Source organism: Moschus berezovskii, chromosome 11 (genome assembly GCF_049115385.1).
Source record: "Moschus berezovskii isolate FMDL1 chromosome 11, NW_MosBer_1.0, whole genome shotgun sequence".
Lineage (NCBI taxonomy): Eukaryota > Metazoa > Chordata > Mammalia > Artiodactyla > Moschidae > Moschus > Moschus berezovskii.
Genome location: NC_142470.1, coordinates 20,743,863 through 20,771,515, shown reverse-complemented (window position 1 = coordinate 20,771,515; position 27,653 = coordinate 20,743,863). Strand labels below are relative to the sequence as shown.

General features: G+C 51.1%; 2 protein-coding genes across 4 annotated transcripts in view; one reads left to right on the top strand and one right to left on the bottom strand.

The window, feature by feature from the left end:
* LPIN1 (lipin 1) overlaps positions 1–11,619 on the bottom strand; it is a 127,244-nt gene extending 115,625 nt beyond the window's left edge. For all 3 annotated transcript variants that reach the window (XM_088841197.1, XM_055399102.2, XM_055399103.2), the window contains exon 1: positions 11,457–11,619. In XM_088841197.1, the coding sequence (XP_088697323.1) occupies positions 11,457–11,537 (81 nt within the window). In that variant the 5' untranslated portion in view covers positions 11,538–11,619. The remainder of the gene's footprint in view (positions 1–11,456) is intronic.
* A 5,813-nt stretch (positions 11,620–17,432) lies between these two features.
* On the top strand, positions 17,433–24,912 carry NTSR2 (neurotensin receptor 2). Its single transcript, XM_055400423.2, has 4 exons — positions 17,433–18,056; positions 20,863–21,112; positions 23,167–23,257; positions 24,492–24,912. Exons 1-4 carry the CDS (start codon positions 17,433–17,435, stop codon positions 24,733–24,735), a joined length of 1,209 nt encoding a protein of 402 aa, XP_055256398.2. The 3' UTR covers positions 24,736–24,912.
* Positions 24,913–27,653: the final 2,741 nt, after the last annotated feature.

The following is a 27,653-nucleotide window of genomic DNA, read 5'->3' as shown; positions in this document are numbered from 1 at the left end:
GGCCCAAGGCAGCCAGGGCAGAGGAGGAAGATGAAAAACAGGCTCTTGTCCAACAGAAGGACTCACATTGATACATCACTTTAGACAACATTCCAACCGTGCATCCTGTGAGGAATGGATTTATAACACTTCACCAGGGGCAGACAACAACAGAAGAAGGTGTCTGGCCCACCGGAGCCTCGGGGGCAGGCATCTTCTAAATCACTCACATGGGATGAGTGTGACCTTTCTGGTGAGCATATGCTCTGCTCACAGTGCCCCGGGGGTGGCCATGCACCCCACTCCTGTACCTTTAAACCAGGCCTGCTTACCCACAAAAACACCACACAGTCTCTGTTCAGCAGCAAATATCCGCCAACCTCAGGCATTCCAGAATAACTCACCTGGGCCAGACCCTCTGGCACCACCCTTTCCTGTTCCATTCAGTCGCTCAGTCGTGTCCGACTCTTTGCGACCCCGTGGACTGTAGCCTACCAGGCTTCTCCGTCCATGGGATTCTCCAGGCAAGAATACTGGAGTGGGTTACCGTTTCCTTCTCCAGGGGATCTTCCCGACCCAGGGATCGAACCCAGGTCTCCCGCATTGGAGGCAGACGCTTTAACCTCTGAGCCACCAAGGAAGCCCTTTCCTACCAGGCTTTCATTTTCCCAGTCTTTCCAGCCTGACGTTCTGGTCTTTGCCTCCCATTTCTCACTTGAGCTTAACCTCAGAGCTATCTCTAAATTGTTTCTGGGGCCCCCTACTTTCTGGCTCCTTCTTCTCCAAGGGCCTCCCACCAACTCAGGGCAGGGCTGTCTGTGTAGGATCACCCAGCAAGTGCTAGAAGTGGGGTCAGGGAGCCTCGGTGTGTAAATGAAGACAAAACCAGGCAAAAGCTCGCCATCGTGTGATGAAGACCTGGGGGTGCTTACTTTGTTATTTCATTCATCCTCTGTTCCTTCTAGAAATGCCAGGCACTTGCTGTGCACCAGGGACCAGTCTCGAACAACTATGACAAAAGCCTGTTCCAAACAGAAGTGGGGGTTTAGGAGGGAAGCATCACTCCCAGCTGGGGTTTCCAGGCAGAGGCTACACTTGGGCCAGCCCTTAAAGGAAAAGTGGACAGCTGACAGTGGCAACCGCTCCCCCAGATTCTCTACTAATTGAGCGTAAACTGTGAATGAAACCTCCACCTGCCAGTGCAGGAGACACAGGTTCCATCTGTCCAGGGAGTTTATAATTTTGCCAGTTCTGTCTCATCTCAGCAAAAATTTGAAGCGACTGACGTACCAGTGTCACAGTTTGGAGTTACAGCTCAGTTTTCTTTGGCAAGCAAAGGAACATACATCCTCTAGGCATCAGGGTGGGCCGACCCAAAAGATGCAAAGAGAAGAAAGCCCGTGGTGGCATAGTTCTGGCTCCTCTTTTTATGTTTTTTTCTGCTCCCCCTGAGCCTGCCTTATGTTGGGCTAACCAGGAGGGTTGTTTGCTTCACCTGAGGTTCTCACTCTGGTCCTCGGACCTTCCTTTGTTCCATTTTCACTGGCTTTTCCCCTTCTTTGTCTTTTAGCCACCACTATTCTGGACTCCTTTTTTCTGTTCTAACTACCTAACACATCCCTGGTCCGGGAGGATCCCACATGCTGAGAAGCGACTAAGTTCGTGCGCCACCACTACTGAGCCCGCGCTCCGCAACAAGAGAAGCCACCGCAATGAGAAGAACGTGCCCCACAGCTAGAGAGTATCCCTGCTTGCTGCAACTAAAGAAAAGCCCCAGATGAAGACCCACCGCAGCCATAAATAAATACATTTTTTTTTTAAATGAGGGCTTGCACCAGATCTGGGGTTCTTAAACACTGTGATTCAGGGACTGAAATTACATTTCTAGCCTCGACCTCTTCCTTGATTCCATCGTTGACCTCCAACTCCAGAAGCTTCTCACCCTCTCCATTGCAACCGCCCTGGTCCAAACCACCTTCACCTCCCTGTGGGATTAATACAGTGACCTCCCAACTGGTCCCCTGCTCCTGCACTGCCCCCCCGTGCCCCCAGGACTTTCTGTCTCGGTCCGAGTCAAGGCCAATTCCTTGATGATGCCTGGTCAGATCCCGCCCCTCCCTTGCTTTCGGACACAAACTCCTATTCTTCCCCTTGTGGTCTTAGCCCAGCCACACCGGCGTCTGTGTTGTTCCTCAAACCTGCCAATGGCCTTCAGCCTCAGCGGGGCCTGGACACCCACCAGGCCCTCTGCTCACCCCCGCCTCCTGCCCAGATGTGCTTTCTCAAGTCAGGATCATTCTTGATGCTGCCAAAAGGTGGAGTTCCACCTCCAGAAGCCAGTATGGATCCAGGGCCAGCCCCAGATCAGTGAGGACCAGTGTGACACCAGCCTATGGTTCACAGACCTTATAGCTCACTCTGAATTTTTCAGTGACTTGTCCTTTTCCACAGCTCCTTCTACTACATGCTTCATGCAGCTGCTAAGACTCTCAAACCTCACCCCATTTACCTTCATGATAAGTTAACAAAGGTGGTTTATTAGTCCCAGTGGTAAAGATGAAGAGCCCGAGGATCAGAGCACCTTGGTGGAGGTGGAACGGGGAGGCCCCACCCCCGCCCTCTCATCTCTGTAGAGCCTGGGGCAAGGGTCAGGGGTCAGGAAGTCTGTGCCTTCCTATGTGATCAAAGCAAAGAAATCGAGGAAAACAATAGGATGGGAAAGATTAGAGATCTCTTTTAGAAGATTAGAGATACCAAGAGAACATTTCATGCGAAGATGGGCACAATAAAGTACAGGAATGGTATGGACCTAACAGAAGCAGAAGATATTAAGAAGAGGTGGCAAGAATACACAGAAGAGCTATACAAAAAAGATCTTCATGACCCAGATAACCTCAATGCTGTGATCACTCAGCTAGAGCCAGACATCCTGGAATCCAAAGTAGGCCTTAGGAAGCATCACTACAAACAAAGCTAGTGGAGGTGATGGAATTCCAGTCAAGCTATTTCAAATCCTAAAAAATGATGCTGTGAAAGTGCTGCACTCAGTATGTCAGCAAATTTGAAAAACTCAGCAGTGGCCACAGGACTGGAAAAGGTCAGTTTTCATTTCAATCCCAAAGAAAGGCAGTGCCAAAGAATGTTCAAACTTCTTCACAATTGCACTCATTTCACACACTAGCAAAGTAATGCTCAAAATTCTCCAAGCCAGGCTTCAACAGTACGTGAACTGAGAACTTCCAGATGCTCAAGCTACATTTAGAAAAGGCAGAGGAACCAGAGATCAAATTGCCAACATCTGTTGAATCAGAAAAAGCAAGAGAATTCCAGAAAATCATCTACTTCTGCTTCATTGACTACGCTAAAGCCTTTGACTGTATGGATTACAACAAATTGTGGAAAATTCTTAAAGAGATAGGAATACCAGACCACCTTACCTGCCTCTGAGAAATATGCTTGCAGGTCAAGAAGCAACAGTTAGAACCGGACATAGAAAAACAGACTGGTTCCAATTAGGGGAAGGAGTATGTCAAGGCTGTATATTGTCACCCTACTTTTTTAACTTATATGCAAGTACATCATGCAAAATGGCAGGCTGAATGAAGCACAAGCTGGAATCAAGATTGCCAAGAGAAATATCAATAACTTCAGATATGCAGATGACAACACCCTAATGGCAGAAAGTGAAGAGGAACTAAAAAGCCTCCTGATGAAGGTTAAAGAGTGAAAAAGCTGGCTTAAAACTCAACATTCAAAAAATGAAGATCACAGCATCCAGTCCCATCACTTCATGGCAAATAGATGGGGAAACAATGGAAACAGTGAAAGACTTTATGTTCTTGGGCTTCAAAATCACTGCAGATGGAGACTGCAGCCATGAAATTAAAAGACGCTTGCTCCTTGAAAGAAAAACTTTGACAAAGCTAGACAACATATTAAAAAGCAGAGACATTACTTCGCCAACAAAGGTCTGTCTAGTCAAAGCTATGATTTTTCCAGTAGTCATGTATGGATGTGAGAGTTGGACCAGAAAGAAGGCTGAATGCTGAAGAACTGATGCTTTTGAACTATGGTGCTGGAGAAGACTCTTGAGAGTCCCTTGGGCTGCAAGGAGATCCAACCAGTCCATCCTAAAGGAGATCAGTCCTGAATATTCATTGGAAGGACTGATGCTGAAGCTGAAACTCCAATACTTTGGCCACCTGATGCAAAGAGTTGACTCATTTGAAAAGACCCTGATGCTGGGAAAGACTGAAGGCACGAGGAGAAGAGGGTGGCAGAGGATGAGATGGTTGGATGCCATCCCTGACTCAATGGACATCAGTTTGGGAAAACTCCAGAAGATGATGGATAGGGAGGCCTAGCATGCTGCAGTCCATGATGTCCAAAGAGTCAGACAAGACTGAAGGAATGAACAACAAACTCAGGTTAATCTATTTAATATTTAATCTATTCCCTTAGCTTTTCTGCTGACACACCAAGGCATGGTGTCTGCAGGGAACAACATCCTCAGGGAACCGGACCACACAGTTTCTGCTTCCTGTACTAACGTTAGACCCTAATCTTTGTGTGAAACACAGCACTGCCATACAAAGGTCTCCATCCCTCTCCAGCCCTGACCAGAGGAGATGACTAGGACCCCTAAGTGGCAGTGAGAAAAGACCTTTGGGTAAAGCTGTGGGTGAGAGGATGGCCCCAAAGCCAAATGCAGGTATGACCTTACAGATGTGTACCAGGTAGGGTGATCACCCTACTTTGGAGCAAAAGGGGGTGCTGCAATATTACATCAAGGCAAAAGATAAAAATCCAGCTTACCCAGACAAGTAACACAACTGTGTTAGGAGCTCTGGGCAACACCAAGAAGGAGACACTCTAGCTGCCTTTGGGGCTCACAGCCCAACAAGAGAGAAGAGGTTATAAATAAGGTGAACGGGACAGACAGAAAGGGAAGCTGGCAGCAAGAGTCAGAGTTTAAAAGCACGGTGCAGAATGTAATCCAACAACAGTTTCCTGCAAGGAGTTTAATCACAAACAAACTTAATGAGGAATTCAGATTTGATCCAATAATCACTGACTTTGCACCACTGAGTTTCTGTGTTCATCCTGTTTCTGTCCCTAGTAAAAGTCCCATTGGCCACTGGGCTATGATACGACTGGGTGGTGGTTTTCCTGTAGTTTTTCTGTTTTCCTGTTTGTAGGCATTCTGTCGGAGAAGGCAATGGCAAGCCATTCCAGTACTCTTGCCTAGAAAATCCCATGGACAGAGGAGCCTGGTAGGCTGCAGTCCCTGGGGTTGCTACAAATCAGACATGACTGAGCAACTTCACTTTCACTTTTCACTTTCACACATTGGAGAAGGAAATGGCAATCCACTCCAGTGTTCTTGCCTGGAGGATCCCAGGGACGGCAGCGCCTGGTGGGCTGCCATCTATGAGGTCGCACAGAGTCGGACACGACTGAAGTGACTTAGCAGCAGCAGCAGGCACTCTGTAGTGGCAGAGTACCACCTCCAGGGGGAGCTCCAGACCTCCCTTTCGACTTCACAGGAAGCAGGGGTCTGCTTCCTGTGGGTGGGCCCAGGGCACTGGAGACACGCAGCAAGGAGGCCGAAAGCTCTGCTTCTCATGGCGGGGGACGTGTGGGGACTGCTTCCTGGTTTCTCTCTCTGCCCATCTCCCATCACTCAACCAGGAAGCCGGTAGTTTCAGGCTGATCCCAGGCAGTAGCCTCTTGGGATCCTGCCTGGATCAGGTGGGCAAACAGGTGTCTCAAGTCAGCTGGGCCTCTGGGGAGAGGTGGACCCTGTCCCTGAGTCTGTCTTTCCACGCCCCCAGCACTGTCGGGGTGCTGGCCCTAGGGGTCCCTGAGGAAAGGGGTCCCGGAGACTATGACCTGGCTTCTGCCCAGGCTTTTGGTCGGCTTTGCCAACGGAGTTTAGTGGCAAACATGTGCTCTGGGAAGTTGGGGCCCAAAGTCCAGCCCCTTGCCAAGTCTCGGGGCTGGAGACAGCAGGATGGGTCTGAGCTCCTGATGTTCATTCCCTGGAGACCCAGCAACATAATGGGCTTAGCGCCTCCGAGGAGAGGCACTTGCCAGGCAACACATGGTCGTGGTAGATGAGGACAGAGCCAAGAGCAGGAAGCCCTTGAGAGGCCTTGAATGCCGAGCCAATAGGTCTGCACAAAGTTTCAGTCCAAATTCTCCATATTAGGGGATGTGGGGCTCTGATTTTGTGCATTATCTCTTTACCAGGCTGAGATCAACAGTCCAAATGCAAATAATTTTCTCTTCACTGGTATTTACAACCCAACTTGTAACAAGCTATTTTTTTTTTCAGGTTTATTAATGATAGCTCATTCACCAAGCACTTGGTGCCAAAGCTCTGATACTTTGGCCACCTGATGCGAACAGCCAACTTGTTGGAAAAAGACTCTGATGCTGGGAAAGATTGCAGGCAGAAGAAGAAGAGGGCTGCAGAGGATGAGATGGTTGGATGGCATCACCGATTCAATGGACATGAAACAGGGTGACCTCCAGATGATGAGGCCAGGGAGGCCAGGTGTGCTTCAGTCCATGGGGTTGCAAAGAGTCGGACACCACTTAGCAAGTGACAACGATGAGCAACCAAGTCCCTGTGATTGTTCCATTATTAGGTATTGTTAAGTCCCATTTTACAGATAAGAAAACTTCAGTTCAGTTCAGTCACTCAGTCGTGTCCGACTCTCCATGACCCCATGAATCACAGCATGCCAGGCCTCCCTGTCCATCAGCAACTCCCGGAGTTCACTCAAACTCATGTCCACAGAGTCGGTGATGCCATGCAGCCATCTCATTCTCTGTCGTCCCCTTCTCCTCCCGCCCCCAACCTTTCCCAGCATCAGAGTCTTTTCCAGTGAGTCAACTCGTCGCATGAGGTGGCCAAAGTATTGCAGTTTCAGCTTTAGCATCAGTCCTTCCAATGAACACCCAGGACTGATCTCCTTTAGAATGGACTGGTTGGATCTCCTTGCAGTACAAGGGACTCTCAAGTGTCTTCTCCAACACCACAGTTCAAAAGCACCAATTCTTCGGCGATCAGCCTTCTTCACAGTCCAACTCTCACATCCATATATGACCATGTGAAAAACCATAGCCTTGACTAGACGGACCTTTGTTGGCAAAGTAATGTCTCTGCTTTTTAATATACTATCAAGGTCGGTCATAACTTTCCTTCCAAGGAGTAAGCGTCTTTTAATTTCATGGCTGCAATCATCATCTGCAGTGATTTTGGAGCCCCAAAAAAATAAAGTCTGACACTGTTTCCACTGTTTTCCCATCTATTTCCCATGAAGTGATGGGACCAGATGCCATGATCTTTGTTTTCTGAATGTTGAGCTTCAAGCCAACCTTTTCACTCTCCTCTTTCACTTTCATCAAGAGGCTTTTGAGTTCCTCTTCACTTTCTGCCATAAGGGTAGTGTCATCTGCATATCTGAGGTTATTGATATTTCTCCCAGCAATCTTGATTCCAGCTTGTGCTTCTTCCAACCCAGCGTTCCTCATGATGTACTCTGCATATAAGTTAAATAAGCAAGGTGACAATATACAGCCTTGACACACTCCTTTTCCTATTTGGAACCAGTCTGTTGTTCCATGTACAGTTCTGACTGTTGCTTCCTGACCTGCATACAGGTTTCTCAAGAGGCAGGTCAAGTGGTCTGGTATTCCCATCTCTTTCAGAATTTTCCACAGTTTATTGGGATCCACACAGTCAAAGGCTTTGGCATAGTCAATGAAGCAGAAATAGATGGTTTTCTGGAACTCTCTTGCTTTCTCCATGATCCAGTGGATGTTGGCAATTTGATCTCTGGTGCCTCTGCCTTTTCTAAAACCTGCGTGAACATCTGGGAGTTCACGGTTCACATATTGCTGAAGTCTGGCTTGGAGAATTTTGAGCATTACTTTACTAGCGTGTGAGATGAGTGCAATTGTGTGGTAGTTTGAGCATTCTTTGGCATTGCCTTTCTTAGGGATTGGAATGAAGACTGACCTTTTCCAGTCCTGTGGCCACTGCTGAGTTTTCCAAATTTGCTGGCATATTGAGTGCATCACTTTCACAGCATCATCTTTCAAGATTTGAAATAGCTCAATTGGAATTCCATCACCTCCACTAGCTTTGTTCGTAGTGAAAACTTAGGCTCCAGTTAATCAAACTTGCAAGTGGTAAAACTAAAGCTTGAGCCCAGGCCCTGTGTGGCCCTGGATTCATACCGAGTCCCACATATTTGGTCTGTGACTGTTTGCTTTCTCTCACAGGCTGGGGGCCTGACCGAGATGAATGTCACCACGCACACCACAACTCAGGAGACATAAAATCCCAAATGGCTTGAGGAACTGAACTTGCAGACTTAGCTTTAGGAGAACACCCTGTTCTCGCAAAGCCCAGCTGTCACTCAGGCTGAACCCTTGGCCTAGAAGTCTCTGCCTGCCACCCCTCCCCCCATGTGTTCTGTTTATTGAAATCCTACCCTCCTCCCAAGGCCTGGCTCCGATGCCAGCTTCACAAAGACGCCTTCCCCAGCCCTGCCGGTGGGAATTCCTCCTGATCTGTGTTCACAGGAACTTGGCAGCTGGGAGACACACCCACTCACACTCCACCCTGACCTCCTGCGGGTGGGGACCAGGTCTCACCCATCACTGGGCCCCACGGGGCTCTGTACACACTCAAAGCCTGGACATCAAGCTCACAGCCTCTGGGAAGGGATGTGGCCTGTGTTCAGGGAGCTGTTGCCAACTTAACAGGTGCCTCCCAGGACTCTCGGCACTGCCAGCTGCCCTTTCCTGGCCCCAGGAATGAAAGTACCCCACGATGGCTGAGCCATTCTTACCCTCCCCAGAAGCAGCCAGCTCAGCCCAGGCTCCTGGCCATGGCAGCTGCAGTTCCCGCCTCTCCTGCCCTGCTTGGCCAGCTCTCCTGCAGCCACCTCCTAAGCTTTCCTGCATGGCAGGCAGTCCATCTGGGCATCCACCTCAATTTCTTGCTTTGTGTTCCAGTCCAGCTTTGCTGAAGCCTCACTCAGGACCTGGCCGCCTCTGTCCTCCTGGGGCTGGACCCAGCCCCCAACAGTGGAAGGAGGCCAGCACTCTCCCTGGAGCCCTGTTAGATTCCCGGGATCCCTTCCCTGCAGCCACCCTTCAGCTCAGCAGGTCATATTCTCCTGGAAGCGGGCACCAGCAGGAGCAAAGCCCAAGTTCCTGGGCCTATTTAAACCCTGCACCCAGGAGTAGACAGACTGCAGGGCCAGTGCAGCAGCTCCAGAGTCCAGCAAACTGTCCCCCGTCACCCTTCACCCTCTCCTGCCATGGACACCTGCCTCCGCCAGGAAGATAGCCACAGATGTCACACAGCAAGGGGTCCAGGCCACAGTGGACAGCCAGAGGGCTTCGGGGATTTTAGGATCAAGCACATAGGACAGTGAAGGGGTTGAAATGAAAAAAGAACTAGAGACTTTGAGATCCTTTCTGTGGCTTAATTACAATGAGCCTCCAGGGAAACACAGGGTGACCTCAGTTGACAAATTTCCCAGACGACCTCCCAAGCGGTGAAATGATTGGCATTTTACTATCTTATTAACATTTACACTCCACTGTAGAATCTAAACCTTTTCTAATACACATAATTTCATAACCAGGAAAAATTACTAATAATCCAAAGATAAAAGCAGTAAGCAGGTGTTGTCAGAGCTTCCCCTGATCACAGAGTCCGCAGGTGCCAGGAATGACGGCAGGGCTGGGCTACCACCCTGCTTCCATCTTCCCCACCCCTCCCATCCCTGAGCCACTTGTTGGGCAACACCAAAACCTCAGTTTCCCCGGGCTGTCAAATGGGAATGACATTTGACAGCCCAGGGAAACTAGACGAGAGAGATGGGCCATACAAGAGAGATGCCATGATGATGAGACCTGTGTCCCAGGGCCGACGAGACTCGGTCCTGGAGTGGACGTGGGAGAGCTTTCTGAGAGCGCAGTGCTGCCCATACGAGAGAAGAAAGGGGCACTTCTCAGGGCTGCTCTGTTCAAGAGAGACATTCCAGGAGTGGGGAGCAAGACACAACCGTCTTAATCTCCAATGAACCACTCTGTCTAGCTAGAGTGTGAGTGCCGTCGATGTACAGAGCTCTACGGAGGAGTGCTCCCATTCCTGCCCTCCACCTGCAGAGGGAGGCTCACTGCGAGCATCTGTCTGCCCAGGAAACACCGGCCCAAAGGGCCAAGTGGCAAAGGGTGGGAGAAGAATGCAGAGGCCTTTTCTCGGGTGCCCCCTGCCCCCCGCATCCCCCTGAATACCAACAGCAAGGTCCCATGTCCCCGCGGGGAAAGGAGCTGCCCTGAGGGTGGACGTGACTGAAGTGACAATGACAGCGGCTTTGGGGAATGGGCAGCTAGGAGGCTGTGTCTGCTCCGTGCACGCCACACCCCTCACCCTCTCCCCATAGGTGCAACAGACCCCAAGCTCTCTCCGTTTCCAGGGCGTGTGGAATCCTCCAGGACCAGCCCAGCCTCCACAGCTGGGGGCCAGACCAGGAGTGTCAGAGGTGTCCTAGACATTTGGGGCAGGGGAGTGACACACTGGTTGTTTCCCTGGTGGCTTAGACGTAAAGAATCCGCCTGCAATGCAGGAGACCAGGATTCAATCCCTGGGTGGGGAAGATCCCCTGAAGGAGGAAATGGCAACCCACTACAGTATTCTTGCCTGGAGCATTTCCATAGACAGAAGAGCCTAGAGGGCTACAGTCCATGGGGTCACAAAGAGTCAGACACCATTTTGTGACTTATGTTCACTGTGGCCAAACCCCTAGACTTTGGAAGAAATAGCCAAGCCCAAACTCTAGTCCAGGCTCCACCCTTGGTCCCTGCTTCCACTTGGGGTTGTCTGAACACCCTCTACTCTTGCTTTTGGGGTTTCACAAAAACATAACTACCTTTGAACAAAGTCTGGACATCTAGGATGTCCAGATGTCTAGATGTCTAGAAAACACAGTCGGTGCAACCTCTGGCTTTGGAATCCAGGGGCGCCCGCAGCACACACATCACACTTGCTGACACAACCGTGCTCAAATGCCTGTGTTGATCCCATAACTTCAACCCTTGGGGCCACCCCTCCTTGCCTGCATGCAAACACAGAAGACAGCAAGCATTCCCTGCACAGTCCCCGGTGAGCAGGAGTCCTCAAATAACTCTCTGTCTTGAGGATTAAAGCAGTCACTATTACTCTCCATCCAAGGCAAAGAAAAACGCCTTGACTTCTCAAGTCAGTTCTAAACCCTCTTCCATAAATGCAGCCTCCATCCCAGGAGCCTCTGGGGAGCGGCTGGTCCCATCACTTCTTTGGAAAAATGTGGACGCGCCAATCCTCTACGAGACCCAAAGGGCCCGTCCGCACTCCTCAGCTAGGCGGGGGGTGGGGGGTTTGCATGTGGCCATGCCCTGGCCCTTACCCACGACCAAGGTGAGTCCGGACGGCTCTTTGCCTGTGGGGGCTCCCAGGTGGGGTCAGAGGCGTGGTCCTGCTCCTCCATGGCTGGGCTCGGGGGGACGCCAGTGGCCTCCCCACCCAGCGCCCAGAGAACAGTGTCTGCGGAGGCTAATTTCAGAAGCTGGGGAGCTGCCCCAGTGACACCGAACCCAGAGCAGGCAGCTCTCTTTCCACCCAGGAGCCCGGCCAAGTCACAAGGCTCAGGAAAAGAGCAGAGTGTTGAATTGCAAATCCTCTCCCACCTGGAACTGGCTAACAAAACAACACCAGGACACCTCCCTGTCCCTGAAGGATGCAGAGGTCTCCAGCAGATGCCGGTTTCTCTGGACTCTGTGAGACTGACACCTGGTCACAGGGTGTGACCCGCTGGGTACTCTCGCCTCACCACTGACTTTCCCAAGGTCACACAGCCGCCAAGGACAGAACTGTGATTCAAACGCACGAGTGCTGCCTCCAGAGGCGATCTGAGGGGAGGAGGTGTCGGGGGGAGACACCACCTCACATGCTGGGTGCAGGGAACCTTGCAGAAGAGGATGTGCGGGTCCTGTAGTCCCCTCCCTTCTCCTCGACCACTATAGAGGAGAAGTCTTAGTCTTAGAAAGAAAGACAAGAAAGCCTTAGTCGCTCAGTTGTGTCTGACTCTTTGAGACCCCCTGGACGATAGTCCACCACGCTCCTCTGTCCATGAGATGCTCCAGATAAGAATACTGGAGTGGGTAGCCATGCCCCTCTCCAGGGGATCTTCCCAATCCAGGGATCAAACCAGGGTCTCCTGCACTGCAGGCAGATTCTTTACCATCTGAGCCACAGGGAAGCCACTGGTTTCCCACTGGTTTCCTTTGTCTCCGGGCACAGCACCCTTTGGGGAGACAGGAAGGCTAGGGTCAGCGGGCTCCCTTCCCCAGGGGGCCACGGGCATCACCTCCATCACACTCAGTAGCATCATCATGCCAACTCTCTGGACATGAGTGCTGCCTGCACACCAGGAAGCCAGGGAAGGGAGAAAATAACACTTTCAGACACACCCCCAGGCAGTCAACTGCTCTCCGGTACACACTCTGCATGGCAGCCCTATAAGGTTACAGAAGTAAAGGAGGAGCTTGAAGAACTGGTCTTGGGTCACAAAGCGGAAAGCGACTAAGCAGGGTCGGATTGACCCCAAACATGGTGCTTGAAATGTGGTTCTGATCCTGCCAGGAGCTGCAGGTTTGTGCTGATGGTGCTGGGCTCCATGGGGCACAGGTATGCAGGCCCGCAGCTGGGTAGGGGGAGGCAGTTTCTGGGCAAGATGGGGCTGGGGGGTGGGAAGCACAGGGAGAGCTGTGGGCCTGGGTGAGAGGCTCCGATCTCGTCTGACGAGGACTGAAGGAGACATCTTCCCTGACCCCTAGCATAGAGGGTCCCCCTGGCCCCCAGAATCCCTACAGCCTGTGATGCTAAGACCGCCCACCTCATAACACCTCTCACCTCTCAGCAGAAGCACCAACCCTGGTCCCTGCCTACTCCCCAGCCAGGCCTTCTGCCTTTCCACTCACTTCACTCCCCTTCCTCCTGCTCTCTGGAGGAGACCCTGACCTGGAATCCATCCAGGGATGTGCTGAGGGTGGAGTGGACAAACACCTGAAAGATGCCGGGCATATCCTAACAAATGTGATGGGTTATAACGACCTCCCTTGACAGGTTGGAGGTCAGCAGCTATCCCAGGTTTGCTGCATCTGGTAAGTCGCAGGAAGGTTCTGAACCCCAGGCTTCCACGTGCCCAGGTCACCACAATCCTGGCCACACACTGTGCAGCTGGCCTTGCTCCCCCTGGAGAAGAGCAGAGAGGGCGGGTTGGCCCCCCGCCCACTCCCTGGAACAGCTCCCACGGACTGAAGGTCCCTGAATGTCCTCAACGGAAGGGCGAAAATAATAACACTTTCAGACACTTCTACTGAGCTGGGTCCCCACTACTCTTACTATTTTTAATTCCTGCTGTTGAGATATTTTGAGAACCTCGTGACCAATCAGTGATAAGACTGTGAGTCATTATACCAGGTCATGGGGAGCGCTTTGCTGGCTGTATGATAGGTGCACAGAGCCACACGGGAGCTGTGAGTCCTCCTGCACCCATCCCCAGGGCCAGCCACGTGGAGCCTCGGCGTGAACAAGCGGGGGCGTGCCTGGTCTTCGGGGCTCTGAGCCCAGGCGGGTATCACACCCCTGCTCATGGGGAGGTCAGGCTGATGGGTGTCCTGCTGCTATGTCAGGCCAATGACAGCCAGCGCTGGCTGGGCTGGTGCGCTTAGAAATAGGGACATGTGGGTTGATGGGGCTCCTGGAAGCAACACGTGATGACTGAGCTGCACCATCTGAGTCACACAGACCTGGGCTCTGGGGCTGACTCGGCGCCTTGAAGCTGTTCTGACTCAGCCCTTTAAGGACCTTTGTTTCCTTATCTGGGAAACACAGGGATAAAAATAGTCTCTCCGTCACAGGGCTGTTGTGGGGGCACTTGAGGCCATGAACAGAAAGTCCTTGACGAACGATGGCGTGTATTAGACCCTCAAAAAGCCGTCACGACTACTAATCCTTATAGTCACTCTCAAGTAGGCACGAATAGCTCCATTTTACAGACAAAAAAACAGAGGCTCTATTTTACTTTGGACTTCTGTTGGCCAAACTCTCCAACTTGTCCTCCACTGGAGCTTCTGAGGACTCCCGCGCTGCTGCATGGGACCCCAGGCAGGACCACGCTGAAGTCTGCCCTGAAACACTGCCCCCTATATGTCCCGGCCACAAGAATTCACAGGGCACCCCTTTTCCCAGGCTGCCAGGCCCTGGTTTGGGAGTCTCCTGTGAACCACCCCACCCCCAGCCCAGAGCACCTTGTCTGGTCCCATTTCTAAATCGTAACTCATGCTGTGACCCATTTCCTGGAAGGTCTTTCCAAATGCGTCCACTGTCTGGTGCCAGGCCACACCTCCTTCCTCCACGGAGCCTTCCTTGATTTCTCCACTCCATGAAGAGGCTTCCATTCTTAGGTCTTTGAGAAGAAGGATGGGAGGTTGGACCCGAGGTGTGAAATGCAGGATATCAACCCCCAAACGGGTCAATGTTCTAATCCCAGAACCTGCAAACATGTTACATCTCCGCCTCCCTCTCTGTCTCTCCCTCATAGAACACACACACCCAGTGACTCTCTGTTGTCCCCTCTTTCTCTGAGTCAGAAAACCCTACTATGACTCACTTCTGGAGTGATGGAAACAGGGAATTAACTGTCTTTTCTCAAGGTTCAAGTAGCAAGTAAATTCTCTGGGTCATGTGCTGGCATCAGGACAAAGGCTGCTTGGGGAAGGAAGCTGAGTCGCTCAAGGTGCCAGAACAGCACGCCGGGGACTGTGGGGCTTAAACAGCAGAAGTTTATGTTCTCACAGTCCGGGAGGCTGGAAGTCCAAGATTAAAGTGCCAACAGATTTGGTTCCTGGTGCTAGCTCTCTTCCTGGCTTGCAGACTGATCGTCTCCTCCTCATTGTGTCCTTGTGTGGCAGAAAGAAAGAGACAGAGAGATGTAGGGAGCTCTCTGATATCTCTTCTTATGTGTGCATTAATCGCTCAGCCGTGTCCAACTCTTTGCAACCCCATGGACTATAACCCGCCAGGCTCCTCTGTCCATGGGACTCTCCAGGCAAGAATACTGGAGTGGGTTGCCATTTCTTTCTCCAGGGGATCTTCCTGACCCAGGGACCAAATCCACATCTCCTGTTTTATCATCTGAGCCACCAGGGAACTTCTTATATGGATACTTATCGCCTATGATCTCCTTTAACTCTAAATTATCTCCTTATTCCAGATGCAATCACACTAGGGGTTAAGTCTTCAACCAGTGGGGAGAGGAACACAGTTCAGGCCAAGGCACAAGCCCTTTTGATGGAACAGGCAAGAAAGTTAGGAATCTAGGTACACAAAGCAAACAGAACACCCAGATTCTTAGACCCAGAGATGCCTTGCCTGGGAAGCCTTGTCAGTACTTCACACCACTGCCCAGACAGCCCAGAACAGGGAGGCATCCTGCCTCTGGCATCTCTGGACTCGTGATCCTTCCCTTCCATAACTGCCACCCCTAGCAGCTCCCTCCAGTACTGGGTAGTTCTAAATTATTTGCTGCACAATTAGAGATCGAGAAATTTAGCTTGGCCTGTGACTCAACAGGCTTCCCTGATAGCTCAACTGGTAAAGAATCTTTCCACAATGCGTAAGACCCCAGTTTGATTCCTGGGTCAGGAAAATCCACTGGGGAAGGTACAGGCTACCCACTCCAGTATTCTTGGGCTTTCCCGGTGGCTCAGCTGGTTAAGAATCTGCCTGCAATGCGGGACACCTGGGTTCAATCCCTGAGTTGGGAAGATCCCTTGGAGAAGGGAAAAGCTACCCACTCCAGTGTTCTGGCCTTGAGAATTCCATGGATGCTATAGTCCATGGGGTCGCAAACAGTCTGACACGACTGAGCAACTTTCACTTTGTGACTCAACAGGGAAGCCCAGATTTTGACTCTAACATAGACAGTGGAGGATATCAAGGATCAGAGTCTTCCAATACAGGCTGAAAGCAATCTTAACACAAGTGATAAGTTTATTCAGAGGCAAAATTAAGTTCTTGTGGGTACTGAAGAAGCAAGTGCTAGGCCCAGAGCATCCACACACAGATATGTTCTCAGAGTTTCAGCTTAGAGGGACCAGGTATGGGATTTACAACCAGAGGGCATATCAGTCAATCTCTTCTAGTCCCCTGGGTGAAGACAGAAATCCTGAGCCAGCTGCACACATCTGCAGGGAGAGCCCACTGGGTGTGTCATTGGTGCTGAGTCCTCCTCACTCCCTTATTAACCGCATCTCCCCTTCCTGCACTCCGCAACTAGAGAGTGGCCCCCCGCTCACCACAAGCAGAGAAAGCCGGGGTACAACAGTGGAAAACCCAGTGCAGCCAAAAAAAAACTTAAGTGAATTAAGTTCTGGTGTTCTAGATGGGTTTAGGAAAGAGACCTACGGAAGGCTTTAAAACATGCTCAATACTTCTTTCCACTTTCTCATACTGCTCCATGAGCATGATGTCCACAAAGGATGGGAAAAGCAGATATCATGTGGGCGCAGCTGACAGTGACAGAGGACTTCCTTGAGGACATTACTGTGGCACTGAAACAGCCTTTAGCAAGATGAACGAGACCTTTCCCAAGAATAACAGCTGCAAAATGTTGCATGCATGCTCATTCGTGTCTGATTCTTCATGACCCCATGGACTACAGCCCACCAGGCTCCTCTACCCATAGCATTTTCCAGGCAAGAATCCTGGAGTGGGTTGCCATTTCCTCCTCCAGGGGATCTTCCCAACCCAGGGATCAAACCTGAGTCTCCTGCATTGCAGGTGGATTCTTTACCACTGAGTTACCTGGGAAATGTTGACATGTGGGCAGATTCTTGATCAGTTGTCCTGGAATGGTATACACAGGCAGCAGCAGAGCACATGGTCCATGTGGGATGCCCGCTTATCCTGCAGGTAAAGAGTTGCATACGGATTCACCCACTCAATCTTCACAGGAAGTCTGCAGTGCAGATAATATTTTTTAAATGCAGAAATGGGTTGAAAGAGGGCAAAAAATAACTTGCCCAAGGTCACATAGCTAGTGAATGGAGGCATCCGGCCCAACTCACTGTCTCTCGGGTCCTCCAAAAATGAGCCCACCCTCCATCCAGCACGTGTTTTCCCCGCAGGGAACTGAACTGAGAAACGTGAGAGCAGCTAACAGGCTTACCCTCGCGGTCCTGCGCCGCTCCGGGCACCCTTCGCGGGGCGTGTCCTCTCATTCTGGAGGTTCCCAGAGAACAGGGGAGGCGCTGGCCAACGGGGCAGCTCGCCCAGTCTCCGGGCAGGGAGAGGGAGGGAGCGCAGTCTCGGGAACGCGATGGAGACTGACGGCCCGCGGGCCCCGGGACCCAGCCCTGGGCCCGCGCTGAGCCTGGACGCGCGGCTGGGCGTGGACACGCGCCTCTGGGCCAAGGTGCTGTTCACCGCGCTCTACTCGCTCATCTTCGCGCTGGGCACGGCGGGCAATGCGCTGTCCGTGCACGTGGTGCTGAAGGCGCGGGCCGGGCCCCCGGGGCGCCTGCGCTGCCACGTGCTCAGCCTGGCGCTCTCCGCCCTGCTGCTGCTGCTGGTCGGCGTGCCCATGGAGCTCTACAACTTCGTGTGGTTCCACTACCCCTGGGTCTTCGGAGACCTGGGCTGCCGCGCCTACTATTTCGTGCGCGAGCTGTGCGCCTACGCCACGGTGCTCAGCGTGGCCAGCCTGAGCGCCGAGCGCTGCCTGGCCGTGTGCCAGCCCCTGCGCGCCCGAAGCCTGCTGACACCGCGCAAGACCCGCCGCCTGCTGTCCGTCGTCTGGGCCGCCTCGCTCGGCCTGGCCCTGCCCATGGCCGTCATCATGGGGCAGAAGCACGAGCTGGAGACGGCGGGTGGGGAGCCAGAGCCCGCCTCGCGCGTGTGCACCGTGCTGGTGAGCCGCACCACCCTGCAGGTCTTCGTCCAGGTAAGCGGGAGGAGCGACTCTCACTGCCCGATTTAACAAAGGACTTGGGGAGAGACTTGGCCAAAGGGAAACACTGAGAGAAGTCCAAACAAGAATGAAATAATGCCATTTTGTGGCGACACAGGTGGACCTAGAGATTATTATAATGAGTGAAGGTAAATCATAGAAAGACAAATATTACACGATATTGTTTATATGTGGAATCTAAAGCATAATATAAATGACTAAATGCAAAACAAACAGACCCTCAGACCTAGAAAATAAATTTACGGTTATCAAAGGGGAAAGGGAGGGAGAGCCCGGGGATAAATTGGGACTATGGGATTAACAGATAAAAAGTACTATATATAAAATAGGCAAGCAACAAAGATTTGCTCTATAGCACAGGGAATTATATTCAATATCTTGGAATAACCTATATGGAAAATAATCTGAAAAATATATATGTATGTATAACTGAATCACTTTGCTGTATACCTGAAACTAACAGTATTGTAAACCAACTATACCTCAATAAAAAAATAAAGAGAATTCCAGATTTGAACTCAAGATTGACTCTGAAGTCTTCCCAGTCTTGAAGGAGTGGTGAGCAAATGTGATTGGGTATAAGAATTACCTGGAGAGCAGGTTAAAAAATGTAGATTTCATAACCCACCCAGTTTTCTGCTTTTCTATTATCACCCAAACTAGTGATCTTTATCCCCATGACAAGAACAACTAGTTTATTGGGTCATTGTACAGATAGAAAAAGAGGCCTAAACATTCAACGTTAATGAAGGATTTCAAAAGAAATATATATATATCAACTGCAGTCTTAACAGGAATATGGAAAACTGTGGAAATAGGAATAATAACGTGATAGGAAAGCATTCCACTTGCTTTCAAAATTGCAAAGAGTTGAACACAACTTAGCGGCTTAGCATGCACACCAGAAGTATAAATACCCTGTCAATATGTTGAGCCCCGTCAGGTAATCAACCAACCTCACCTTGTATTTTTCAATCATGCCTGGAGCCCTCTCCTCTGCTCCAGCACCTTGCCAATGCTACCCCATCTTTCTGCTCCTCTGGGGGACACCCAATCTGGGGATCCCAGGTCTCCCTCTATGTTGGTTCACAAGCTTATTTTGATGGAACATATGCTCTTGTAACCTCCTGAGACCTGAGAAAAGGTCCATAGAAGGTAGAAACACTTTTTGAGAATTTACATGTCTGAAAATATTTCATTTTATCCTCTCATTTCTCACAGTACGGCTGGGCAGAACTTTACAAGATGGAAACTGTTTTCCCTCACAAATTGTAAAGCATCAGTCTATTATTTTCTAGCTTCCTCATTGCTCTGAGTGAATCTAAGGCCAGTTGGTGATGGACAGGGAGGCCTGGCGTGCTGCACTCCATGGGGTCACAAAGAGTCAGACACGACTGAGCGACTGAACTGAACTGAAGGCCATTCTGGTTGCCCTCCTTTGTACGTGCCTTGTTTTGTCCCTTTGGGAGCTTTGGAGACCTACTCTATCTCCAGGTGCTAAGTGTCATAAGAACATGTCTTGATGTGGATTTATTTTCATCCATTGTTCTGAGCACCCACACGCCTTTCAGTCTAGAAGTTCACATCCCTCAATTTTGGGAAAACTTTTTTAAAATATAGTTTTATTGATTTATGGCTGGGCTTCATCTTCATTGATGCATGGGCTGTTCTCTAGTTGTGGCAAGCAGGGGCTACTCCCTAATAGCTGTATGTGGGCTTCTAATGGCCATGGCTTCTCTTGTTGCAGAGTGACGGCTCTAGGGAGCGTGGCTTCAGTAGCTGCTGTATGTGGGCCCAGTAGCTGTGGCTCCTGGGCTTAGAGCAGAGGCTCAATAGTTGTGGTGCATGGGCTTAGTTGCTCTGTGGCATGTGAGATCCTTTCAGATCAAACCTATGTCTCCTACACTGACAGGTGGATTCTTTTTTTTTTATTTAATTGGAGGCTAATTACTTTATAATATTGTAGTGGTTTTTGCCATACATTGACATGAATCAGCCATGAGTGTACATGTGTCCCCCATCCTGAAACCCCCTCCCACCTCCCTCCCCATCCCATCCCTCAGGGTCATCCCTGTGCACTGGCCCTGAGCACCCTGTCTCATGCATTGAACCTGGACTGGCGATCTGTTTCACATATGATAATATACATGCTTCAATGCTATTCTCTCAAATCATCCCACCCTCGCCTTCTCCCACAGAGTCCAAAAGTCTGTTCTTTACATCTGTGTCTCTTTTGCTGCCTCGCATATAGGGTCATCATTACCATCTTTCTAAACTCCATATATATGCGTTAATATACTACATTGATGTTTTTCTTTCTGACTTAGTTCACTCTGTATAATAGGCTCCAGTTTCACTTTTAATGGCTGAGTAATATTCCATTGTGTGTATGTACCACAGCTTTCTTATCCATTCGTCTGGCAAGTGAATTCTTTACCAATGAGCCACTAAGGAAGCCCTGGGAAAACTTTCTTAAATGTGTTTTTCCCCCTACGTTATCATTTACTCCACTGTTTTCTCTATTTTTCTTTCCAGAATGGCTATTATTTAGATAGTGAGCATCCTAAACGCCCCCTGTTTTCTTATCTTTTCTATTTTCACTGCTCTCTCCTTACTTTCTGAGAATTTTCCCAGCATCTGTGAATCTGCTGCCACCCCCACCCCCAACCCCAGCCCTGCTCCTGTTGCTGCAGATTCCTGGGCCCTTGGGCACACCTGAGGACCAGCGGTCACCAAGCCTTGGAGCTACCTCCATAACCCTTGGAATCACCTTTTCCAGGTGAACGTGCTGGTATCCTTCGTGCTCCCTTTGGCGTTAACCGCTTTCCTGAATGGGGTCACTGTGAGCCACTTGGCAGCCCTCTGCTCCCAGGTGCCGTCCCCTCCCACCGCGGGCAGTTCTGCCCCCAGCCGCCTGGAGCTACTGAGCGAGGAGCGGAAGACACTGGCCCTGGGGGACCAAGCCATCCTGGTGAGACACAAGGACTCCCGCCGGATCCGTGGCCTCCGGCACAGCATCCAAGTTCTCAGTTAAGTTCCCGGTAACCCCGCCCGGAGTGGAAGGGCCAGACCAGAACCATCTCCACCAATCCCTGGCCACATGGCCTTGAGCTAGTTCCTGCCTCTGTCTAGGTCTCATTTTTCTCTATGCCCTGGGGAGTTATACAATCACCAACAGGCTTCTGTAAGGTACAGTAGTATAATTAAAAGAAGGAATGGGAACTGTGTACACTAACCGCCCCATCAGCTCCAGGGGGTGGCACACAAAGACAAGCAGACGCCTGGCTTGTTTTCAGGGAGTCTGGTTGGTCAGATGGACACGAGGAACCAATGTATTTAAGGACCCGCAGACCAGGCATTGTGGACGCAGGCCAGCTAGGTCTCCAAATCCAGTTCCCCACTAACTCTCCACTTTCTCTGATGAGACATTGATGTATTTTTTTTAAAGTATCTGGGCAAACTTGGCTCTGTAAGGGCAACTTTAAAGGCACAGGAAAGCAGAGGTCTCTCCAAGCACCTATGTGATCAAGCACACACAAAAGTCCAGAAGGATGGAGGAAGGGACAGGGTCTCTGCTGCCATGTGTATGTCACAGTCTTGAGCACAGGACTGAAATACAAGAGCTAAGTGTGAGGTGATGTGCCAAGTAGCAAAAGCAGCACGTGAAGGGCCTGGACTTCTTTCCATAGACAACGGGCCATCGTTGAAAACACCGGGGCCCAGGAATGACAGGGGGAGTTGCTCTTGAGATACACATGCTCAGCAGTTTTGCAGGACAGGCTGGTCCGTGCTTCTCAAACTTCCGTGCATGTGAGAATGCTTGGGGAAGGCTGTCAGACGTGGACCCCTGGACCCCCATCCAGAAATTCTGATGCATCTGGTCTGGGTGTGCCTGACAGTTACATTTCTAACAAACTCCCAGTGGAGGTGGATGCTGCTGGTCCAGGGACCTCGGTGGATTAGAGAATGGGTTTGCCACTCAGGGCAGGAGGAGAAGGAGGGAAGGGAAGGAGGAGAAGTTTAGGTCTCTAAACTTCTTTAGTTGGGAGACTGCTGTCACAGTCCAGTGGAGGGAAGATGTCGTTCCCTGGGGGTGGGCACAGTGCGGGTGGGGAGAAAAGGAGAGAGGATAGATGCTAGGGAATAACTTTTTAATAGACTGGATCTTGGGGGTATTGGAAAGAGAAGACTCTCTGGCTTATGACTTGGGTGTCAGATGGACAGTGGTGCCATCTATCAACCAGAAAAAGGGCATACAGGAGGGGAGAGGCTTTGTAAGGCAGGACATTTGAGTTCTATTGTCTATGCAGTTGGGCTTCCCAGGTGGCGCTAGTGATAAAGAACCCTGTCAATGCAGGAGACACAGAGGCATGAGTCCAACCCCTGGGTGGGAAAGATCCCCTGGAGGAGGGCATGGCAATCCACTCTAGTGTTCTTGCCTAGAGAATCCCATGGACGGAGGAGCCTGGAGGGCTACAGTCCATTGGGTCGCAGAGTCAGACACAACTGAAGTGACTCAGCAGGCACACATGCACACACATCTATGCAGTTAGACGACCAAGGGGGAATATCCAACCCTGAGCTGGGAGTATATTCTAGTAGGCAGGAGGTTATAGATGTTGTAGAAGTTTCTGGAAGCATGTCAGTGGACCAGTTAGGATTAAAGTGGACATTCACTCAGAGGACAAGGTAACAGCAGGTTTGGGAACAGATTCAGACAAGAGTGGGGCTTTCCTAATACCTTAGTTGGTAAAGAATCTGCCTGCAATGCGGGAGACCTGGGTTGGGAAGATACCCTGGAGAAGAGAAAGGTAGCCCACTCCAGTATTCTGGCCTGGAGAATTCCATGAACTGTATAGTCCATGGGATGGCAAAGAGTCGGACATGACTGAGAGACTTTCACCTTCACTTTCTTTCCAGACGAGAGTGTGCCAGATAACCTCAAAGTCTCCTGCCAACCCCTAGACTCCAGGAACACACTCTCGGGAAACGCTGTTGTCACCCCAGGCAGCTTCCGCCCCCCAGAGTTGCATAACTGCTAATGTGATGGCTGTCTGTCTGTCTCTCCCCACCTGTCCCACAGGAGCCATTGTTGGCGTGTATATCGTCTGCTGGATGCCCTACCATGCCCGCAGGCTCATGTACTGCTATGTCCCTGACGAACGGTGGACTGAGTGAGTGCGGGGAGGAACCCCAGCTCATGGGGGGCGTGGCGTGGGGCTTGGATTGCCTGTGCTCTCCAGGGGAAGCCCTTGGTTGCTGGCCTCTCCAGAACTCTGGCCTCCATTCTAGCTGGCCCTGCCCAGTCTGTTACCCAAAAGTTTCCAGTCAGGGTGGGGAACCAAGCATCATCTAGAAAACTCTCTGAACTGCTCAGGCCGTGTGAGTGGCAGTCAAGGCTTCCAGCCTCCTGACTCCAGGATGGAGAGCTGCCTGCAGGCAGGGAGCAGGGAGAAGGCCATGTTCTCACAAGGAGGGAGAGAGGGAGGAGGCCTCAGAGCTGGGACTCCACGAGCTAACAGAGGCTGCTTAGAGATGAGACCGTGCACACCCATTTCATGACACAGTGGGAGAAAACCCAAGCTGAGAATCCCTTCTCTTCCTGTTGGAAATCACTGCACCCTGATGATAAGCAGAAGTCAGACATCTGAGAGGAGAGAGATCCTATGTGGCCCCCAAGGAAATAGCTGTGTCAACAGATGATTGGTTCTCGGGAGCTGTAATCTCCCCAACACACAGTCACACAAGTCCACGCACACATATGCACAAGCGCAGGCACACAGGTATACACATACGAGCACACACACACACACATACAAGCACACACACACGCACACACAAACACAAGTGCACGCACACATATGCACAAGTGTGCACACACAGGCACAAGCTCGGACACACGTGTGCACATGTGTGAGAATGCACACATATGCATGTATACACACACAAACACACACACAAGTGCTCGGAAACACAAGCATGCACACACACACACACATACACCAACATGCACACAGGTGCAGCCCTTCCCAAGGCAGCCAGGGAATTCTCAGAATGCCTCTCTCCCCTGCACGAAGCCACATCTCCTTGACCTCACGCAGCAGCACGAGGCTCCCCACGTCTCGGGAGCCTGGACGATGGTCTCTGTCCATCAGCAGGCGCGCTTTTCACTCTGCAGGCGGCTGAGCCTGGCAGCCAGGAACAGGGACTCCGATGCTGGATGGAGCGTGGCAGCCAAGGGCAGCTAGTGCTGAGGGAACGTTTCCTGAATGCACGTTGTGCTTCTCGATAGCAGGAAGCAGGCCTTCCTGACCTGGCCCTGTGGAGGGAGACACTCCCAACAGGAAGGGGAGGACCCGGCGGGCAGGCAGCAGACCCTCTAACCAGCCTTCCGGGTTTCCCTTCCAGCAAGCTCTACGATTTCTATCACTACTTCTACATGGTGACCAACACGCTCTTCTACATCAGCTCGGCAGTGACCCCTGTCCTGTACAACGCGGTGTCCTCCTCCTTCAGAAAACTCTTCCTGGAGGCCCTCGGCTCCCTGTGTCGAGAGCATCACCCCCCGGGGACCCCGGAGCCCCACCCGAGTGGGTATAGCTTTCAGTTCTGGGGCTCCCCCAGGACCCCCAGCCTGGATGAAATTGAATAATGAGCAGAACAACCCTGACTGCCTAGCCCTCTAGTGCTCAGCAGTTTCAACACTAATAACTCAAGCCGCCTGATCAAGTGGACCCAAAGGGAACCCAGCTCTGCCGCTGACCAGCTGTGTACCTGCAGGCAAGTCACCTGCCCCTCTTAGCCTCGGTCTCCTCATCTGTATGGAGATGAATAGTACCCGTCTTTTCATGCTGTCTGACGATTACATGCTTAGTGCCTAGAGCATAATAAAGAATGTATTGTCGCTGCCATTATTTTTGTTGTTACTGTTGTCACTACTATTATTTCCTTTTTTTCTGCTCTCCTAGAAGTCCTCCAGCTTTTACAGGTTGTGGGCTCAGACGTCCCATGAATTTCCACAAATGACAAATCAACAGCGCCCAGAGCTGACTGCACTGTGAGGTCACATAAGTCATAGTAAAATCCTCTAGTCTTTCCCAGTAAGGGAGCAGCTATTCACCTCACCAGGGTGTTCTGTGCGCTCCGGAGAGCCTGCGGGCACCAGCTGCCCGCTTCCTCTCTGGCCTGCATGTCCCCCTGCTCTGAAGGACAGCCCTGCAGATGCTCTCCAGCCAGCATGGTGTTCAGAAGAGCTGCACTCCCACTCTTCTCATCCAGGCAGGCTCCCTCCAGTCCTCCACAGACCCCATCCCCACCCGGCCCCCATCTGCACTGGCTTGACACGCCAGCCTTGCTCCTGAAGCCTTGTGAGGCCTGAGCCCACAGACAAAGGGTAGTTTTCCTATGAGTGGCTAGAAGCTGTTGAAGCCACAGGCCTGTGAAGGGGCAGGAAGAGAATACTGGGGCGCAGAATAGAAAGAGCCAGAAAAGGTTCTTTCTGATGAACTGTGTTGATGTTTCTCCAAACTGAGTCCAACTCCTGATCCACCATCACCCACCTGGTTCATGTCAGAGCCAGCACATGTGCACACACATCACATGCACACAATCACACAGACACACCACACGCACACATAAGCACAATCAGACACACCACGTGCACACAATCACACAGACACACGACACACACATAAGCACACAATCACATAGACACACCACGCACACAATCACATAGACACTCCACACACACCACATGCACACAATCACAGACACACCACACATGCACCACACACCACGTGCACAATCACAGACTCACCACACACACACAATCACAGACACACCACACATGCACCACACACCATGTACACACAGACACACCACACACACACCATGTGCACACACATGCATGCACGTGTATCACACCACGTGTATACTTGACAAATCAACACACCACACACACACACACCTGGACGGGCACCCTGTTTGAAGTGAGAAGCTGGAATGGGCAAAGGGAGACAGAACGTGTGGTTGGAAGAGGAAGGCCCAGCCTGACACACGGCCCAGGGTGCTGTACAGGGACTGCTGCATGACTGGGAGGCGACTATCCCAGCCCCCAGCCCCAGAGGCTGTAAGAAAAGGCCAGAGGCGATGACACACACTTCACGGGGAGCCTGCACAGAGCCAACCACCCTCCTTGTCGGGGAAGAAGGGCATCCTGGAAAGGAGTCGCCCAGCACTGGTCTCGGGGACCTCCTGTCAGGTGGCTCTGCAGTCGGGCATAAGGTTGCCCGGTGGATGGACAAGGACATGCTCCAGATGGGCATGTGGAGGGGCAGCCCCTCTGCCCTGTGTGGCTGGGCTGTGGCACTGGCTGAGGACCCCTGTTGCTGTTCTTCAGTTGCTCAGTCATCCGGCTCTTTATGACCCCATGAACTGCAGCATGCCAGGCTTCCCTGTCCTTCGCCATCTCCTAGAGCTTGCTCGAACTCATGTCCATTGAGTCGGTGATGCCCCGGTTGTTTTTGGTCAGTCGCTAAGCCATGTACGACTCTTTGAGATCACATGGACTGTAGCCCACCAGACTCCTCTGTCCGTGGGGTTCTCCCGGCAAGAATACTGGAGTGGGTTTCCTTCTCCAGGCAGGAATCAAACCTGCATCTCCTGCACTGGCAGGCAGGTTCTTCACCACTGAGTCATCTGGGAAGGCCTGTGGTCTGATTTTAAAGGCCCATCTCTGGGGCTCTAGTAAAGCATCCTTATCTTCAGCTTCTGATGGTCCCCAGCAGTCCTTGGAATTCCTTAGCATGTAGATGGACCACTCCAGTCTGTGTCCGTGGGCCCATGGCATTCTTCCTGTTTCTCTTTCTCTTATAAGGACACCACTTACAAGTAGATTAGGAGTCTGCTTGACTCCAATATGATCTCATTTCAACTAACTACATCAGAAACAACTCTATTTCCAATTAAATTCACATACTGAAGGACTGAAGGTTCAGTTCAGTTCAGTCGCTCAGTCGTGTCTGACTCTTTGCGACCCCTTAGACTGCAGCATGCTGGGCCTCCCTGTCCATCACCAACTCCCGGAGTTCACCCAAACCCATGTCCATTGAGTCAGTGATGCCATTCAACTATCTCATCCTCTGTCATCCCCTTCTCCTCCTGTCCTCAATCTTTCCCAGCATCAGGGTCTTTTCAAATGAGTCAGCTCTTTGCATCAGGTGGCCAAAGTATTAGAGTTTCAGCTTCAACATCTGTCCTTCCAATGATTATTCAGGACTGATTTCCATTAGGATGGACTGGTTGGATCTCCTTGTAGTCCAAGGGACTCTCAAGAGCTTTCTCTAACACCACAGTTTAAAAGCATCAATTCTTTGGCGCTCAGCTTTCTTTACATTCCAACTCTCACATCCATACATGACTACTGGAAAAACCATAGCCTTGACTAGAGGGACCTTTGTTGGCAAAGTAATGTCTCTGCTTTTTAATATACTGTGTAGGTTGGTCATAACTTTTCTTCCAAGGAGTAAGCATCTTTTAATTTCATGGCTGTAGTCACCATCTGCAGTGATT

Coding starts and splice junctions, on each gene's coding strand:
- NTSR2 (XM_055400423.2), top strand. CDS start 17,433: ATGGAGACTGACGGCCCGCGGGCCCCGGGACCCAGCCCTGGGCCCGCG. Junction 18,057..20,862: donor CCCTGCAGGTCTTCGTCCAG/GTAAGCGGGAGG, acceptor CACCTTTTCCAG/GTGAACGTGCTGGTATCCTT. Junction 23,258..24,491: donor CCTGACGAACGGTGGACTGA/GTGAGTGCGGGG, acceptor TTTCCCTTCCAG/CAAGCTCTACGATTTCTATC.